The sequence below is a fragment of the Carassius gibelio genome, chromosome B18 (genome assembly GCF_023724105.1).
Source record: "Carassius gibelio isolate Cgi1373 ecotype wild population from Czech Republic chromosome B18, carGib1.2-hapl.c, whole genome shotgun sequence".
Classification (NCBI taxonomy): domain Eukaryota; kingdom Metazoa; phylum Chordata; class Actinopteri; order Cypriniformes; family Cyprinidae; genus Carassius; species Carassius gibelio.
The window spans coordinates 5,577,375-5,597,124 of record NC_068413.1 but is presented as its reverse complement, the minus strand read 5'-3'; the positions used below and the strand labels follow the sequence as shown (position 1 = coordinate 5,597,124).

The window sequence follows — 19,750 nt, the reverse complement described above, 5'->3', positions numbered from 1 at the left end:
TGTATGGTCCATAATAAGAATGCAATCCAGACTTTTAAACTTGCCGGTGCAGTTTGAAGCACCTCTCACTGCTCTGCACCTGCGTTTCTGGCTCTGACCGAAAACGCGTTGTGGAAACGCGTTGGCTTAGTACTTTTTGTCCCTCTCTGCTATTATAGTTTTGCAAGATGGCGGAACTACATGGAAGCCTCCGTCGACCTACCCGTCCCATGTATATAAAGATAATAAATTCTTCATTTACGAGGATTAGTTTAAACATTGGCATAGGTATTTGTACACCATTGAGGGCATATTTATGAATAAAAATATTGATTTTAGATAATAAAATACTTAAAAAGTTACTTATTGTCCCTTTAAGCTGTTAACTTTTTTTTTTAATGTGGCTGTAACGATAAAAACTCCATACTCATCAGGAAGAAGGAGGCGGGAACCGGCGCACAATCAAAAACATTTTAATAATCAAAAATAAACACAAAACAGCGCGTCAGCCCCTCACGGCGACTGACGCGCACAAATAAAAACATATGTGTTGGCTTTGAAGTGACACTACACAGACCGAACGGTGTATGACATCAAAGTACCGCGAGAGCGATTCAAAAGCACAAAGAGTCGCCTGTTCTCTAAGTTCTTGCGGTTCTTTGATGTCACACACCGATTGGTCTGATGGTGATGATCCGCTTTAATTCGAACAAGCCTAATGATTCAATGAACCATTCATAAAGAACCATTTACTTCACTACTGAATGAATCAGCCATTTGAACGACTCAAACGAATGAATAAATGACTTAATGACTTAATCATTAAGATATTTACCACCACCTACTGGCAGTTTTAGTTTATTATTTTTGGAGTGCAATTTATTAAGGAAATAACTAAAAATTGTCATAGTAATAATAATAAAATTAAGAAATAAGTTATTAAAGTTATAGTTCACCCAACCAAAAAGGACAATTCTGTCATCATTTACTCACATGGTCCAAAAGAGTTTATGTAGTAATTTTATCAAACAAAATATTTCTTGCTGAACCTACTTTTTGTATATGTGTGTGAGTGTGTTTGTGTGGCATTTCATAAGTTTCTTACATTTATGCATTAAGAATTTTTTCATTCATGCTATGCATTTCTCTTTCTTTTTCTTTTTACCAGAATAAGTTTTTTATTCAGAGCAGTCAATACGGAACAAATGACTCAATGAAACATTCCTGGGATCATTTATTATTGGATGAAACTGATTCTTTTATTTCATTGCTTAATATCATAATTAAGTTTTCATCATTGGAAAGTGTAATCTTTAGGATTTTGAATGTTTCAAGTTATCAGACAACACCAAATATGTTCTGAATGTGAGTATAATCCTTTTATTTCATCGGTTACGTTTTGTAAAATACAATTCTCATGTCAGCTTTAAAATGATCTAAAGCCTCTGGTTTGAGAGCAGTCATATTTTTCTGCTTCTAAGGTTGCAGCCATCTGGCCACACTGTTACTACTGACCTCCCATGAATGATGTCCTCATAGTGATGACCATCTTTAGCTGCTCCATCCCTCATTTCTCAGCATGGTGAATAGCCTGTCTGATTGATTGATATGGCGAATCCTTGGAGAAATTGCACTCACATAAAATGACATGACAGAGCTGTATATCACCGTTCAAAGTTGGATATTGCTGTCGAAAACCATTTTTGATGTGAGTGTATTTCAACATGGCTGGCAATTAATCTCTCTTTATGTATTATTCTGTCTTTTCTGTATTATGCTTGGAGTGTTTAAAGCAGTTAAAAAAATAATTTAAATGTACGTGCGTACATACGTACGTACATTTTAAATGAGTTTTTGTGTGTGTGTAATTTCCTCTGTTAAATAATTGTATATATTTTTAATAAAGTTATTATTTAACGATTGTTTACTGACATTTATTAATATTTTTAAATATGTTTTGTTTTATATAGTCTCTTATGCTTACCAAGGTGGCATTTGTTTGATTTTAAAATACAGAAAAAAGTTATTGTGAAATATTATTGTATTTAAAATCATGGTTTTCTATTTTAAAATACTTTGTAATATAATTTATTCCTGTGATGCACAGCTGAATTTTCAAATTTATCATATCGACTGAAGTAGTTTTATCAATCTAACCCATAGGGTTTGGATGTTTCATATATAGGCACGTATAGTATTTTCTATAATTGCTGACTAAAGTCCACTGTAAAGGCATTACATTTTGGTGGAGAAATGAATCATCTCTCACAGATTATACATAAAGACCTTTACACAAACCTTATGGAACTGTCTTTCATCCCATGATGCATTGGGGTTTCATATGGGAGATTGAATGTGTGCTGGCTGGCTTTGGCAGGATCTGTTGTGATGCATTAGCTGTGTTTGGATAAGACTTTCAATGAGGGGGAACTGAATGAGCTCCACACCCATTGTCTGGCGCTCATCAGCAGACCAATGAACAGAGGGTGTCAAGGAGAGGGCATGCAATCGCACTGGTGTGTCTACTGAATGTAAGCCAAGTAAACCCTACACTGTTGGTTGGTCTTTAGAGGATATAGGAGATCAATGTTGGGAGTAGATGTCTAGAAATGCAGGAATGAGATTTACCAAACACGCTGATGTTTGACCTCAGCATCCCTGATTTGAACATAAGATTGTGTTGTTCTGGTTAAAGGTGCTTTCTGAATGCTTTGTTCAATTAATAGCTTTTGGTCAAGGTGAACCAGCAGATACTCGCCTACAGTACATATAAAGTTTATTAGTTGGACTCTTTATATCACTAGTCCTCTTTACCAGCCTTGTTTCAGCATTGTTTCGTCATATTTAAGTTTACAATTAATTTAAAAGGATGATTTGTCACATTTTCCAATCCATAGTTTGAGTTACTCTAAGACATTGTATTTTTCAGACCTGTCTCAAAGAGCATTTGTTAAACAGCTGCAATTAACTTATAAATTACTTGCTTGCTTGCTTCAGTTTTAATTCTGCGTGATTTCCCTTTTGTTTTTACATAAATTATGACATTACATAAATGACATATGATGATGAATATTATGATATAATTTGTTATTGTTGTATTATTATTAGTATAGTGTTGTTATTGTTATTTAACAACAACAACAACAACTATTGCCCAAGCAAACAAAACCCTTTGGAATAAAAATAATAGTAAAAAAAAAAAGTAATAATAATAATTAATACCTTTTTAATGGTCCCAATGTTAGGAAAGTTGGCTAAGGTTTCCTTTCAGACTATGGTTTGCACATTGCAGGTGGAATTTTTGTGAATGTGTCTAAATGTAATGATGGCTTTGAAAACAGGCTGAAAGATGCAACAGTGCAAAAAGTATTTGTCCAAACAAGAAAATTGTGATAAAGTGCTGTTTCTCATTGCACAAGTCATTTATGGAAGTAGCATAATAAGCACTTTTTTAAAAAAAAATATAATAATTTAGCATAAAAGCTTTTATAAACATTACATTTTTAGGTACAATGATTTAGGGAAAATAAATGATATGTCCACTTTAAGATACTTTTAATGCCTTTCTAGTTTGAGGCAATAACAGAACTGTTAATACCAGAGCTGAACAAGAGATTTCCATTGTAGTCTGTAATTGTATCCTCTCTCTCTCTCTCTCTCTCTCTCTCTCTCTCTCTGTGTGTGTGTGTGTCCATGTCTACAGAGACACTTCAAAAATTCTCCCTCCAGTGCAGGAACAGATTGTGCTGTTGTGTGACACCGTGTTTTCCAAAGAGGATCAATGCAAACAAGGTTAAGCAGAAAAAATGACTGTCGCTATTGCTGTTTTTAAAGCTGTACACTGTGCAGACTTCTATTCCAAGCCACAACAACTAAAAAAACAACCAAAAGTCATTAATGATATGGGGTCTCGCTGGAAAATTCCAGAATAAAATGTAGGAATGGTTCTATAAAAAATGCCACGTATGGTGCTGTACTTTTTTCTAAAAGATAGAGAATAAGAAAGGGGAAACAAAGCAGTGCTTTGCGGCTGAGCAGTAAAATAAGTATTTGAGCATGTGCTGTGGCTTGGGACAGGCTGTGGGCATGGGAACGTACACCAGGATTCAAGAAAAGGAAATAAAAATGATCCACCACAGAGTCACAGAGCAGCTGCTAAGAGGAGACTTGTGCTCATCCAGTCATTCAGTATGATCGCATGGAATGCAACCTGGCTCTGCTTTTGGTCCCTTCAAGTTTAGCAGCACTAAAGACAGAAGCCTGCAGGATATTGATGACATACCACACAGATTGCAGAGGTGATTGTCTTCACCTTTTGTCAGCTTGAGTTTTACAACATGTTACGTAGCGTAACATGAAGTAGGCTACTTGGTGATAGTTCACTTCACCCCCCAAATAAATGTATTATTTTTGTTTATTACATTATTTTCCTTACTCTTTTATTTTGTAAAAATTTATTTTTTTATTTGTATTTACTTTTATTTTTATTTTTATTTAACTTTATTAATTTGATTTAATTTATACATTACTTATATATTTTTTATTTGCTTATTTCATTTACTTATATACTTTATTGATTGTATTTATTTACTCATTTTTTATTTACTTAAGTGAAACAGGATGTTCTATATTATTCTAGAATAATTCTAGGAATTTCTACAAAAAAGAAAATAAGAACCAGGTGCATGTGTAGTTATTTGGCAATGTAAACCTGTATGGTTGCATCTATAATAATAGTTCATTTAGAACCCTTTGCTAGACTGGCTTTATTATTTTTGTCAAACTTTCAGCAATTTTTATCAATATATTTGGTTCAGTTTGTTGAAAACCGTATTATAATGCCGTAATTTATTGGTTTGTCCCATCACTTGTAACATGAACCCATCTTCGTCACATTGGTTTTCATAGGCTATGACTGAGAAAGGTTTCAGGACCATAAAGCATGTGGAATACTAAAAACCATTTTGATGGGAGCCAGCAATGTGGTATTTTGTCATGCATAAAATTAGCAGGGCATTAAAATGGTAATATTGTTGGTATGATGTCCTAAAATAGAAGCTGTTATTTGATTTTAACAGTGTGGCCCCTGATCAAGAAAATGATTTATGTTTTTAATGCTCTAATGTTTATGGATCAAGGAATTTGTTTCTGCCAATAACAACCTGCACATTTGAAGAGTTAGTTTCCATATCATAATTTCAAAGGAGCAACCAGAAGACTAAAATTGAATTGCATTATTCTTGTCCTTTTTTCAGCACATTTGGTTCCACATGCCTCCATCAATTTACCTGTCAAACCAGATGAGAGCACACCAGGTTCTTTTAAATCAATGGTCCGAAATGACCTTGACTAATTATTACCTCCTTATTAAGAGTCTGGTTCCATTAAACATTTCTTTTGTAAAACAATGAAGAAAATGGGTGGGTATGTCCTGTTGAAAAATAACAATAAGGGGATTATTAGAGTAATTGGGTCAAAATCAAGTTTTCATGCATTTCTCTCTCTCTCTCTCTCTCTATAGACCTAATTCTTCATTCATACTGTAATCGTCTATTGTGGAAGGGAACAGATTTCCTCTGCAGAGAAATGTTTATTTGCACCGCATCAAACATTTAGCAAGATGATATTAAAGTGCATTTCGGTAGGGTTGTAATTAACATCTTATGTAAGTGGGTGAGTTTGAAAACATGCAGTGCAATCCTCAAAGTGTCAGCAAAGCACTAGAGGCTAAATTAGACATTAGCTTATAAATTACAATAATGCATTGAGGTCAAGCGCAGTGAATGTTAATTTGGTGTAATTCAGTTTTACAAATGCCCTTGATGCAAAGGTAGGAAAAGTGTCAAGGCTGTAAATGGATTTGAAAGTAATCGTTTACCCCAAAATATAAATTTTCATCATGTTCATTCTTTTAGAGGATACAAAAGATGTTTTGAAGAATGTAGTTGGTTGGTAAATTTATTGGATGTTATGTGATGAAGTGAATCAGGGCATTGGATGTTAAGAATCAAAAGGAATATGGAAAATTACCATATAAAGCATCATAAACCTCTAGATATTTTTGTGAAGAACATGCTAAAACTGAAGTCATTGCTCTCTTAAAATCTTCATACCCACCAGTGTTTTAATTTCTGATTGGTTAATGAATCAACCTTCTGACTTGGATCTTTTTAATGAATCATTTGAACTAGTTCACACAATTATTCGTTTACAAAAATTGTAAGTGAATAAGGACTAACGTTTTAGTCAAAGCTATTGGATGATTTAAAGAAATCTTGAAATATAGCGTGCTGGTTGTGTGTGCTTATTTTTGATGGTTTTGTGTCCTTTCTGTGAAGTTTTTAAGCCATCATTCCCCATTTATTCCATGAAAAATAACTGCATTCTCAGAAAACATTTCATTTGTGTTCCAGTCCATGAAAGAAAGTCATTAATGTTTGAAACGACAACAACAATGTTGTTAAGTTGGATGAACTATGAAACTGAACTAACTATCCCACAGAAGTTAATAAGGAGTGTAGAACTCTTCTGTATTCACACACACACACACACACACACAATGTATTCTCTCAACACTGAATGCTGACAAAATGGCTGCTAAATTTAAGTCAAAATGTTTGCCATGTCTATCTGCTGAGAATATAGATGCCCTGTTTGGTATGCTGGACTGGCAGCTTTCTGAAGATCTTGATTGCCCACTGTGACGGTGGTCCCTGAGGCAGGTAACTGAAGTATTCACTGCCTGGAGCTGAGACACATAGTAACATCTGGCTCTGAACAGCAGTGCGGATGGGCATTACCAGGACAGAGAGACCTACACCCAGCTTTTGTCAGGTGTTTGTACGAGGAGGGAAAGCTGATGAAAGCGGTTTCAGAACAAGTTCAAGATGATAATTCTTCCTCTACAACTGAAGGCAACTTTTTGCAGTTTGCAATGTGATCAAACACACCATTTGCTCTGACTTTTTAATGTGTTTTTTATTTCTTCATATGCTTTGAATTAGGGAAAAGGTCACGTTTAATTTAAATGGAATGCTGAATTAAATTACGAAAGGCAAGCAACAATCAAAACAAACAAACAAACAATGAGAGGCTTTTAAAAGTGTTTTGGGTACCTTGAGGGCAGCTCAAGTGGTTTGCATTTAGCAAAATTTCCATTTCTACTTCATCCAGTTATGGCCTTGCACAAGTCTTTTATCTTGCCCAAACAGGATGGACATTTAAGTTAAGTGTCATATTGTGAGGAATTAATATTTAACTTGATATTTTCAGATTAAAGCTCAGATTAACACCCAAACATCCACAGTGACACCTGTTGAGAGATGATACACTTGGCCGATTCATGGTGTGATGTGCTGTTCCCAATGTTGGAATGAGTGTTTGAAGTTCATTTTAACAAGGTACCTTATCATTTTCTGTACTTTTTTGTGTGTCGGTATCAGTGAAGACTTACACTGAGCATTCCAGCATGACTCTTGAGGGCATGAATTATTCAGCAGAACACAATGTCAAACAATAACTGAAGTTTCTTCTGTGACTTAACTAGTGAGACAAAGGAGGGGAGGAAGTTATCAGCTTAGGAAGGGATTTTTTTTATTAATTTAATTTTTTTTTTTTTTTATAAATGGTAAAATATGTGTGAGATTTGCCCTCAACCTTTAAGCCACTTTATCTGCAGCATGTAATGGAACAGAGCTAAGCACTTCCCACAGTGAGCGATGACGATGCTCTATGAATTACATTTGCCAATTTTGTGCATTCTCATGTCTCTGAATTACGCTTTTTGAAAAGAAACATGGACCATGCAAATGTAAAAATCTTTTGTCATCGCCTTTGACCGCATGCATTCAAAATGACATTAGCAAAACTATTTTTATTAATCAGATTTTTTAGTTTTCTCTTGTTTAGTTAACTTTTGCAGTCAAGCTCTTTTATACTTCCAATATATACTACTGTTCCGAGGGTTTGGGTCGGATTGGGTAAGATTTTGAAATAAATGAATACTTTTATTCAAGCAAGGCCATGTTCAATTCATCAAAAATGACTGAAGATATTTCTAATGTTACAAAATATTTCCACTTGAAATACATGCTGTACTTTTGCGATTTTACAAAAAATCCTGAACACACACACATTTCAAGATTGAAAAGAAATGTGTTTTTATCACCAAATCAACATGTTAGAATGAAAGGCATTTATATGTGTGTGTATATATAAAAATCTGTGTTTATAACAACTATTTATTATTATTGTTACTTATTATTATTATTATTATTATTATTATTATTGTCATTATGAATATTTATTGTTGTTTGTTTCCTTTTTTGTTTAATTAGAGCCTCATCACACCAATTCTCAACCCCTGGAAGCCATGCTTTTACGACAGTGAAAAATAGAGAAAAATGAGCATCTCATTTTAGATTCTTTTATTAGATTCATGCAGGTGCTTCATGTGTTGGGGAACAAATAACTGACTACAAACTAGGTCAGTCATACTCTAGTGCCTTTTATTAGCAAATAACACCGACTGTAGTGCTGATTTTGGACAAACTTCTGGAGAATTTATGAACAGACAACATTTTATAAGAAAGTTATTTTATTTATTTATTTGGACAAGAAATTCCTGCTAATGGAGAGTTCAAGTAGATGCATCAGTGTTGTTTGGAAAGGTTATGGTGATCTGTATTGCACCATGGACACCAGACCAGGTATTACTCACTTCTAATGGCTGTGTGTGTGTGTGTGTGTGTGTGTGTGCTATGTATATTCCTTGCCATGTAGCAGATACTTTTCATCCAAAGCAATTTAGTATCCTGATTGCAGTTAGCGTCTCCCTGGAGGAGGCGGTCGAGGACACCGTGTTGATTGTGATGGCAGTAATCGAGCCTGCAACGTTTCTGTTAGCAGTCCATGTTATTAACCATAAAGCCCTCGTGTTTTATTTTTTCTCTAACCAGATGTGTTTGCTTTCTCTGGTCGGCCTGTATGTCCAGCCCCACGAAAGATCACGTTCACAAATTGGATTTAACCTTTATATATTCTCTTCATAAAGGTGCCCTTTCAGCAAACCTCTCCAGTCTGCTCTTATGTTTTCCTTGCGATTTTCAGTGAGGGTCAAAGTTGATCATGTCTTTTAGCAAAAAAAAGGGTTCTACACGATCAGGGTTGGCAGTCTCTTGTGTATGAACACAGTGTGCTTTTAGTTGAGGTGAACGTGGAGACAGCATTAATGGTTTTCTTAGTAGAATGTCCCAAATTGACCCGTCCACGTTGATTGCATTAGATTATTTAATGAATAGAAAGTTCAAAAGAACACCATTTATAACGTATTTTTGTAATAAACTCACTTTTGATCAATTTAATACATTCATGCTGAAGAAAAGTAATAATTTCTTTCAAAAGGGTAAAAAAAATCAACTTGGCACTGAACTTTCGAAAGGTGGATTATATGTGTGTGTGTGTGTGTACTATGTATACATTAAGCATATTCAAAGTTGCATTATAAATCAGACCTGCATTTATTTGCACCACCATAATATTTTCCCAGTAATTCTTGAAAACTTGTTTTTAAAGTTGGATTCTTTAAGTAGTTATGTAAGAGCTTCTAGTTTTATAATATCTGCACATCGATCTTTGGTAGGTAGATCCTCCTGGTATCACTTATGAGTTATAGCCTTTTTTTCCACTTTCTTTCCCCCAATAATGTTTTAAACCAATATCAGCACTTGCTATTTCTTTTAGAATATCTCATGAGGGGAAAAAAGCAAGAAAGGCATTCAGAGAGTAAAAACATGACTAATAACAAACCTTACATTCTCACAGAAAGTATTTATCTTTGAACATTGCCAACATATGTATTCATAATTTCTCCAGGACAGATGCGCAGTACCTACAGAACTTTTTCTCTCAAAGTAATAAAAACTTTTCGATGCTTGTTCTTATTGGTATCGATTTTAAACCTTGCAGTTTAGAATGCAAACACCCAAAGAGCTTTTTGAGTTTATCCACAAGTAGTCGACAACCTTCACTTTGTGCAAACTTTCACTCACTCAGAAGTCTCTCATCTGTAGCAGAGCTACAGAGCTGAATCCAAGTGATATCAATCCTGTTCTCCATGTCTGGAGCTGCAGGGCCCATCGCTCCTAATCTCGGTTCTAAATTTGGAGAGAGTGCAGGATGATGTGCCTCTCTCGGGGTGAGTCAGAGAGGTTTGATCATGAGATATAATGACGAGTATCACAGTGAGAGTTCTTGGAGACATCAGTAAAACTCTTTGCACCAATTGCTTTAAGTGCGTTCCATGCAAGTTGCTTAATTTGTAAGTTACGTGAGCTGTGTTTCCGATCGCTGTACATTCTTGGCCACATGTGCTATCTCCAGCGAGGGAGTCAGCGTATTGACACGACCCCCCCACCCAGAGCATGTGTCGGATGACCATGCTTGATTTAGCCAGGGTGTGGAAGCTCAACTGGCCGATTCCCTAGTGGTTCCTATGATTCAAGCACTGTTTTTCCTGGCCTCTCGTGGACCTTCTGCATGGATGTATCTTTTAAGAGCACCAACCACATGTGATCTGGGGGTCAGCGTTGACTCCGACTGGATTGAGTCTTTGACCTTGATCATATTTGGATGTGGGTGTGCTCAACTGTTAGGGATGAGTGAGATTCTTAAGGCTTTATTCATTGGGGATGATACGATCATAGGATTGATGACTAACACCACAGATTTAAAGGGCAAAGATGACTATAGTGCATTTGAATGTACTCAAAGCTCTAGTAAATGCCTCATTCTGTGTTTACGTCTAGGAACACAATAGATGCGGCAGATGTTTGGTTGTATTTAACCACAGTAACTTTTCCGCATCAGAATGCACTAAGGGTTGTGCTCATGTGAGATATACACCAGATTTCTCTGAGCAGATGTTAGTGTTCAGTTTCCTTGTAGTGAGTGCCATCTAGTGATGACAAGCTGGCAGTATCTTTTTGGGATCTTAAATACAATCCCACAAGAAGCGTTCAGCTTTGAGTCGGTGTTTCAGTGTAGAACCTAAGAAAATGTGTTTTTAATTGTTAGAGCATTATTTTGAGTTTAAACCGTGAACGTGTAAAAAAAAAAAAAAAAAATGCAGTGAAGATAGGTCTGCTGTTACTTTTGTGAGTGATTAGACTTATTATTTTTGTCTAATGACCCTAAAAATTGCAGAATAATCCCATAGAATTTGATTTATGAAGGGACAATGCATATCTAGGGCACATTTCTTGTGCCAGTAAGCAAACACCAATAAATAAATAAATAAACATAGCAACTGCAAGTTAATGCTGTGGCAATCAATCACTGTATTCTGGTGGTGAGTTTTGCACAGAAAAGTATAATTTACAAAATATTTATTCAGATTTTTGATGAAAATGATCCAGTCTGTTTTCAAAACGTACATGGAAAGTGGTCTTTGATAGAAAAAAAAGAGAGAAAAGTAAGGAACTCTTCCCTTGACTATGTTTTGATTTTCTGTGGTCTCTATTGCTTTATTATGAGCTTAGAATCCGACAAGCTATTGTAAGAAACTGGAAATGCTTTCGTTTACGTTAAATCATGTCTTTAGGTATGTGTGATGTTTCTAGTAAAGATATCATCTTGCAGAACCTCTGCAGCTTGTGCAAAAATCAATACCGCTCAAATTGAAATCTGTCGGCAGCTCTGCTGTAGCACTGGGGGAAGCAGTCGAGGTAATTGGAAACTTCAGAGGCAGCCCATTTGATATTTGTGCACAGGCAAGGAACTCCCACGGGCCATTTATTCATATCATATCATATGGGCATAGGATGGGTATCCCTGACTCAAAATCAATGTGATTTGTTCTGATTACACTAAAGACAAATTATCCTTATTAGACGCTCATGGGTGATTCTGATTCCATCCATTAGAGGGCAGCATACAGTTTGGTTTCATTAGATGTGCTTCACTATAATCTGCACTAGCATGTTCATAATGTACCACGGCAAGTCACTAATAAATAGGCTAAGACATTGTACCTATTTGTGCTCCCATCTAACATCTGTTTAACAAGCTGTATCCACTTTGCAAGGTCCTTCTTCATTACACTCAGAACAGGACGAAAGAGACAGTGTGAGACATTGAATTAGACCAAATGACTGCTGGGACAGGGAGAGCCATTCATTAAATGTCTTAAAGGAGTAGGTCACCCAAAAAAAAGATCATTTGCTGAGAATTTACTGACCTTCAAGCCACACAAGATCTAAATTTGTTTTTTTTTTTCTTTATTGGAAAGATTAAAAAAATAAATATATATAACATTATATCAATTACTCAAAGATGGAACCCTCTGAAGTGAATGGGTGCCGTCAGAACGATAGTCCTAACAACTGTTAAAACATCACAATAATCCAGAATGAATCAACAATAACTCCAGTCCATCAACTGATGTTTGTGTGATTGTAAGAGACAAATTCATCATTAAGGATTTAAAACCATTGCTTATAGCCAGAATATTCCATAATCCATTGTAAGCTTCCTCCATTTAAAAGTCCATCCTCTTTTGTCCTCTCATATCAAAATCAGCTGACATTCTTGTTTACAAAGGTTTTGGAATTCAGTTGTAACCTCTGCTTGATCTGTGCATTTTTTTTTCTCTCTCCTGATTCAGAACTCACTTAAAGAGTTTAGTATAAATTTTTAGTATAAAAGTTTTAGAATCTTTATCTCATATTAATGTAATTTATGTATTTTTTTTTTTAAATAGTTTTTGCAGTGAAAATAGCCTAAAATGCTGACATGGCATTAAATAAAATATATACTAATAACTCTCTTGATTCAGACTAAACTTTGTCACAAGAGAAAGCAGAAGCATGTATATAAGACTCATATTTTAGTCTGAAACTACAATCTGACTTTGCAAACATACAGCTTTTAACGTCATGAGATGTTAACTGATGGACTGGGACTGTGACAATTACTTGTGGATTATATTGACACTTTTATCAGTTGTTTGCACTCTTAATCTGACGGCACCCATTCACTTCAGAGGATCCATCTGTGATTAATAACTGTAATGCTAGATTTTTTACAAATCTGTTGAAACTGATGAAGAAATAAACCCGTCTACATTGTGGATGTACATGTAGATGTACATTTTAATTTTTAGGTGAACTATTCCTTTAAAAGGGTGAAAACCCATCCCTGGAGTTTGCTAGTAGTCTCAGCATCTGGTCTCCATGTGATGGCTAGATTGAATGTGTGCGAATGCGACTTGTGATCATAGCTCCCAAAGCCAGAAGTGTGTGTGGGTGGGTGGGTGTGTGTGTGTGTATGCGTGCATCTGAGTAAGAGTAACAGAATCCCAACGTGATGTGCTGGGATGCTTTAACAGAGTAAATATAGCCAGAGCGGGCAGGGTGAGAGGCCCACATTACCCCTGATTCTCCTTCCCGAAGAGTGGGAGAGGAAATCTCCTTATAGTATTAATCACCCATCTCCACATACTTTGAGGCAGGATGTATCATGTTACGGAGCATCCGTGCAATTTTGAGCCTGATTTCCCTTATCATTAATAAATGTATTGAATCAGTGTGGTCATCTTTGCTTTTTAGGTAGGTCCACACATCACCTTGGCAAATCAGGATGCGGCTCTGCTTTTATAGGGCTTTGCATTGGTTAATTAAGTCCGGCTGCTCCTAAATTGGTCCTGAATCAAGGCCACCCAGCGTCTCAAGGCTGCATTACCTCAACCAGCAGGTCAAGGCTCATGACTGACTGCATACAGCCTGGAGGGATTGATTGGCGAGCTGCAGGTCATAGCTATGTTGATGATGCCACGGTAAGTCTATTATTATCAACACTGGCCAGATCACCGTTCCTTTTATGGGATCATTAAATGTGTTGAGTCGTTATGGTCGTACATCAAGGCGACTCAAGGGAAGGGTCATATTTTTTCATGTGCAAAGGTTCATAGTCAAATATCTGCTGATGTTAGGCAGGTTTTTCCTTTTTTTCTGAGGCTTGGTCTTTGTAAGGATGTTTTACAGCACGTGTGGATCCGTTTGTCAAACTCTGTTGACATCCTCTGTAATTCAAAATGCATTAAAATATATTTATTTGCCCATTAAGTTGCACTTGGTAAACAGCATCTGTGTTCTCTTTTGTTGTCAAATGCTCTTCCAGCTTCAAATGAACTTTTTGACGGAATGATGGGAAGTCATTTTTGATCATATGACAAGAAGTCATTTTCTGTTGCATGTCGGGAAGAAATTAACACGGTGAAAATCGCATCTGTTACACTTAGTGTAGTGTGTACATCAAAATAAAATCTTAGACTACCATTCAAACTTTTGGGTCACTAAGATTGTTAATGTATTTATATTATCTCTCTTATTCTCATCAAATCTGAATTTATTTGATTAAAATAGTTAAACAGCAATATTATAAAATATTATTACAATTTAAAATGGCTGTTTTCTGTTTAAATAAATTTAAAGAATAATTTATTGCTATAATAGCAATGCTGAATTTTCAGCATCATTTCTCAAGTCTTCAGTTTTACATAATGCTTCAGAAATCATTCTCATGTGGTAATTTATTATTATTATTTTTTGTCTAAATTGTGCCGCTTAATATTTAGGTTGAAGCCATGAAATAGACATCTTTTGTAGAGTAAATGTCTTCAGTGTCACGTGATCAATTTAATGTGTCTTTTGCTAAAAATAATACATATATATTCACATTATATATTATATCTAAAAAATATGTATGGGTATTTAAAATATGTATACGTGTATATATGTGCGTGTGCGTGTGTGTGTGTGTGTGTGTGTGTGTGTGTGTGTATATATGTATATGGTGTGTGTGTGTTTTAGTAACAAGAGTAAGCAGAATTTCCTCGTTACTATGGATCAGTTTGGTAAGGTCAGTTGCATGGCTCTTTCCCACATGAAGTTTTTTTTCAGTGGTTGCGTTTCATAGAGCTCTGGGTCTTGGTGTGTTTCACAGGGAGCATGCAGATTTGCCTTATCATTTGCTTCTCAGCATGAAGGTAACTGCATAACTGAGATCGAGTTGCATGTAATGCCAGTCTTTGAAATGATGAAAGACACCCATAAAGTTGGAATCTTGTTGCCACAGAAATCCGTCACACATGTTGGCTGGGGCCTGATTAATACCCTTGTGAAAATTCTTCTCAACATGACTGGGATTCGTTTCTGCAAACTGAGCATGCCATTTTAAACGGAATCAAGAATTCCTCTATAAGCACTCGGGGCGTTTATCGCCTTCCTTGGTTTCCTATGGCCAATGACACACTACCTGATTATGATCTCCTCCTCTTTTAAGCTTTAAAGTTCTCAGCAGCATGGAATCATCTAGTATCCAGTATGTTCTTCTATTCAGAAGCTCCATCAGGACTGATTAAGGATGGCCTGTCGCCGTTGTAAGGCCATTTTAGACCAATTGCTTGGGAATCTTGAAGAGGAAGGGGACACTAAACGTCCGGCTCTGGATATTGGGAAGGTTTTGTTGAAATTGCAAGGATGACTAAGTTGGTAGTCTTAACTTTAAATTATTATTATTTTTATAAGTAAAAATGTAAACAAATCAATCATTTATGGCAGCAAAAGTGAATTTACAACTCTTAAATGGATAGTTCACCCAAAAATGAAAATGTGATGTTTATCTGCTTAGCCCTAGGGCATCCAAGATGTAGGTGACTTTATTTCTTCAGTAGAACATAAACAGAAATTTTTAACTCAAACCGTTGCAGTCTGTCAGTCATGATGTCAGTCGATGGGAATCACTGATTTCAGAGTAAAAGAAAAAACATACACTAATCCAAATTAACCTTGCGGCTTGTGATGATACATTGTTGGGTAAAGACTAGGGGTGTAACGATTCACTCGTTTTCTCGATGCATCGATTACAAACCCTGTCGATTCATATGCATCGATCTTGAAACATGATTTTTGAATCGTGAATCGCCGATCTTGGACAGTAATCGATTCAAAATGCTAAGAATCGAATGAATCGTGATTTCTATAGCGATTCAATGCTTTCAAAATGTATACACATTAAATTACTACACGAGTGTTCGTGAATCATGCCTCTTATCTGTCCTTCACGCGCTCCACTGTTTACCGCCTGAGACTGTCACAGGATTGCGCTCGAGCTCCGTTCATCTCTGACGCAGCTGACGTGTGATCTATAGGACTAGTGGCCAGTAATGCTAACGTGAAGTAGCTTTACTTTTCTGTAGTTTGTCAATGGCTCTCAGCATCTTACCGACGGAGTTATCGGAGCCGTCGACAGCTGTATTTATTGCATGGAAGCAGCAGAAGTGTAAGTGTCTAAATCATACACACAGATCCATTGAATGATAAATGTTTTTAAACAATGCAGATGAACCGAATATACGATGGAAACTTTTAAAATTAACCACAGCATTAATAACGACCTTGAAATAAGAGCGCGAGATTTATCTGATAATCAGATGCATGAAAGTAGCGTTTGTTTCATTAGCAAACAGACGTCTGGCGCGTTTTCTCTCAAAATCATTCGCAGATGGAGAGGAAAAGTTAAATAGAGATAAAGACGTTTTCACACTGAAAGAGAAGCGATCTCGCTCTCATAGACGTGCCAGGCTATATCTGCAGCTAAACTGAATAAAAGCAGAATGAACTGATGAAACTAAAAAAAAAACACAAGCAATTTTTGAATGATGCAGTGCTAATTGACATTTATTACAGTACAGAAACTATAAAGTATATTTTCTACCTTATTCTGTGCAGAAAATGTAAATAATTGCTAATTAAATGTAGCCTAGTATATAAAATAATCATAAAATTGCCATTAGGAAAAAAATATAGATTACAAATGATTGATTATTGTCCAGCAGTGTATTTGATTTATTACAGCTAATTAAAAGTAATTAAAAAAGAAGATAATTCCTTGTAAAAAATAAATAAATAATAATAATAATTATTATTATTATTATTATGTAGGCTACATACATAAAAGGATTGTATTTGACATTTCTGTCACTTCTGAAATTATGGCTACGCCCCTGGTGTGACAAAATTTTTTAGCTTATACATAATACTCTTTAAGCTCTTTTTTTAAAAACTTGGCTTACATACATTTTTACATATGCCATGTTGCATCATTAAACTAGCATTTTTTTTTTTTTTTTAAACCTATGGTTCTCTAACCATAAATGCTACTGTAATTTGCCCCCTGACTAAGCATTTAAAGAATTTAGTAGAAGCATTTAAATAATCCCGTGAATGCACTTAAAGAATGCAGAATCGAATCGTTATAATCGAATCGAAATTGTGAATCGAATCGAATTGAATCGTTCTAAATTTGCAAAAATCGTTCTTGAATCGAAATCGAAAACCTATGAATCGTAATCGAATCGCTGCCTTGCCAAAGATTCACAGCCCTAGTAAAGACAAACTGTCATTTTTGGGTGAACTATCCCTTTAAAAGCAACCAGTGGAGATGAGGGTTGTATTCGCCCCCTGGTGGCAATGGCAATGAAATTTCAATTTGATCATGAACCACGTTTTTGAAAAGAGCCTAACAATCAGAGCATTTACTGTCCACTTTCTGACCAATTTTTTTTGCAGATTTATTTTTACCATTAATTCTATAAAAGGAAAAGGTGTTTAAAGTTTTAAAATTGCTTGTTTTATTTTTGTTTATTTTGTTTGTAACATTTATTATTTATTTTGATTATTTTAGTTCTTTCTGAGAGGCTCTTTTGGCAGTCACAGCTATCAGTGATCATTTTGCAGTTTTTAGATAAATAATAAAAGCTTCAATTAATTAAATAGTAGAACTCTGAGTAGCCCCACTTTCATTGCACTCTATTATAATGCAATGGAAGGCAGTAATTAAGGCTCTGCTTGTTCTGGCTTTTAAAGTCTCTTGGTTTCTAAAGTTAAAGATCTACAGTAGGCTGATAGCCTGAAGACTGTAGGTATGATCCTTGGGAAGAGAGATCTGTCAACTATAGAGCTGCTTGCATCCTCTATCATGATTGTGCCTTTGAGCGAAGAAGCACTTAAACCCAGGTTCCTCGAGGTGACCTGTCCTTTCAGTGTACTGTAAGTCACTTTGGATAAAAGCATCTCCAAAGTGAATGGTTACTAGCAGGACATACTGTAGCAAACCCTTTAGTCTACTTCTGTTTCTAACCTGAGACAGAAGCACAGTATGTCCTTGGTTGAGATTGAGAACACCAAATGTTTTATAACTTATATTGAAAATGTTTTGTGAATATCCACCACACAGATCAAGGTTTGATTTAGTCCAGAATATAACTAAAGTGCTTATGCTTTAAGTGTCTTAAAGAAAAAGATAACCAAAAACTGAAGGTTTTGTACCTGTACCTGAAATAAAATATTTCTGATAAAATTGTATTGTTTTATTTGGCTAATAAGAATACTAAAAAATATTGAATCATCTTAAATATTTTGCATGGTTTGAAATAAAATGTTTCTGATAAAAGAAAAAAAAATCAGGTTTGCAGTGCTTGTTTGTAGGGTTACACAATGTGCTCAAAAATGTAAAATGCATAAATATTTTATTTAGTTAATAATAATAATAATAATAATAATAATAAATTGTCTTATATATTTTATTTTTCAGTGAAATGTTCCAATAGTGATATTTGTTGTTTAAAATCGAATTTAACAACAACAATAATAATAATAATAATTTCTAAATAAAACATATTAACAAAATAATAGTAATAAGTTGTCTTGAATATTTGTTACAGTAAAATGACAGTAGTAATATTTATTTTATTTCATCAATAATAATAATAATAATAATTGTCTTAAATATTTATTTTATAGTAATATGTTCCAATTTTGTTTATTTTTAGATAATAATAATAATAATAATAATTATAAATTGTCTTGTATTTTACAGTCAGATGTTCCAATAGTAATTTCTTATTTTGTTTAATATTGTATTTAGTTAATAATAATAATAATAATAATAATAATAACAACAATAATAACAATAATGATAATAATACTACTACTACTGCTAAAAATACTACTAATAAAAACTTGATTAATTTGGATATAATTGGATATCAAATTATTAATTTGATTAATTGTGCAGCTATATGTGTGGTTTGACTGTTTAAAGTGCACACGTTAGTAGCATGTAGAACGTTGTGGTGTTGCTGACCTGTGATGACCTTTATTCTCTTTGTTAATGCAGCTCTTCGCCTCGGTTACTTTAGCATCATGATCCGTAGGAGTCTAGACGGGTGTTCACGTTCTCTGTGTGATGCCCAGACCGAAGGTTTGTGCTCACTCCCAGACAACAGCCCTGTATTCCTTTAAAGACTCCCTGGGTGGTGACTCTATAACAACAGTACATTTCTCTCATCTTCATGCTCAGGAGGGGATGTGAGGACATGTCAGAGGCTGTTGTTGTGCATCAATTTGACTGTGTGTGTGTGTGTGTGTGTGTGTGTGTGTGTGTGTAATGATTACAACCCATCATCCCAGTTTCCACCTCTGGTGTAGCTGCTATCTGTCTGTCACTTACATCTTTACAGATGATAAGCCTTTTCATTATCCATTTCATCTCAAGTTCAAGCACCCACCGAAGCGTTTGGGAGTTTTGTATATTTTATGATTATTCAGACATCCTGATTCAATTGGTCTTTCCGCTTTCTGCAAGGTGCCGTCTCGCTCCTGGACTCTTTTGATCTGTTCTCTTCTCTGAAAAGTCCATTACTTGGGATTTT

The 19,750-nt window shown here is 35.2% G+C and overlaps 1 protein-coding gene across 3 annotated transcripts in view; it reads left to right on the top strand.

Moving 5' to 3' along the window:
- Positions 1-19,750, top strand: part of LOC127977529 (tetraspanin-9-like) — a 175,839-nt gene that overhangs the window by 14,964 nt on the left and 141,125 nt on the right. The window contains exon 1 of one of the 3 annotated variants that reach the window (XM_052582436.1): positions 13,625-13,810. The exons of 1 other annotated variant lie outside the window; for it this stretch is intronic. In XM_052582436.1, the coding sequence (XP_052438396.1) occupies positions 13,739-13,810 (72 nt within the window). In that variant the 5' untranslated portion in view covers positions 13,625-13,738. Of the gene's footprint in view, positions 1-13,624; positions 13,811-19,750 lie in introns of those variants that run through there. One more of the 3 variants, XM_052582434.1, reaches the window with a different exon arrangement.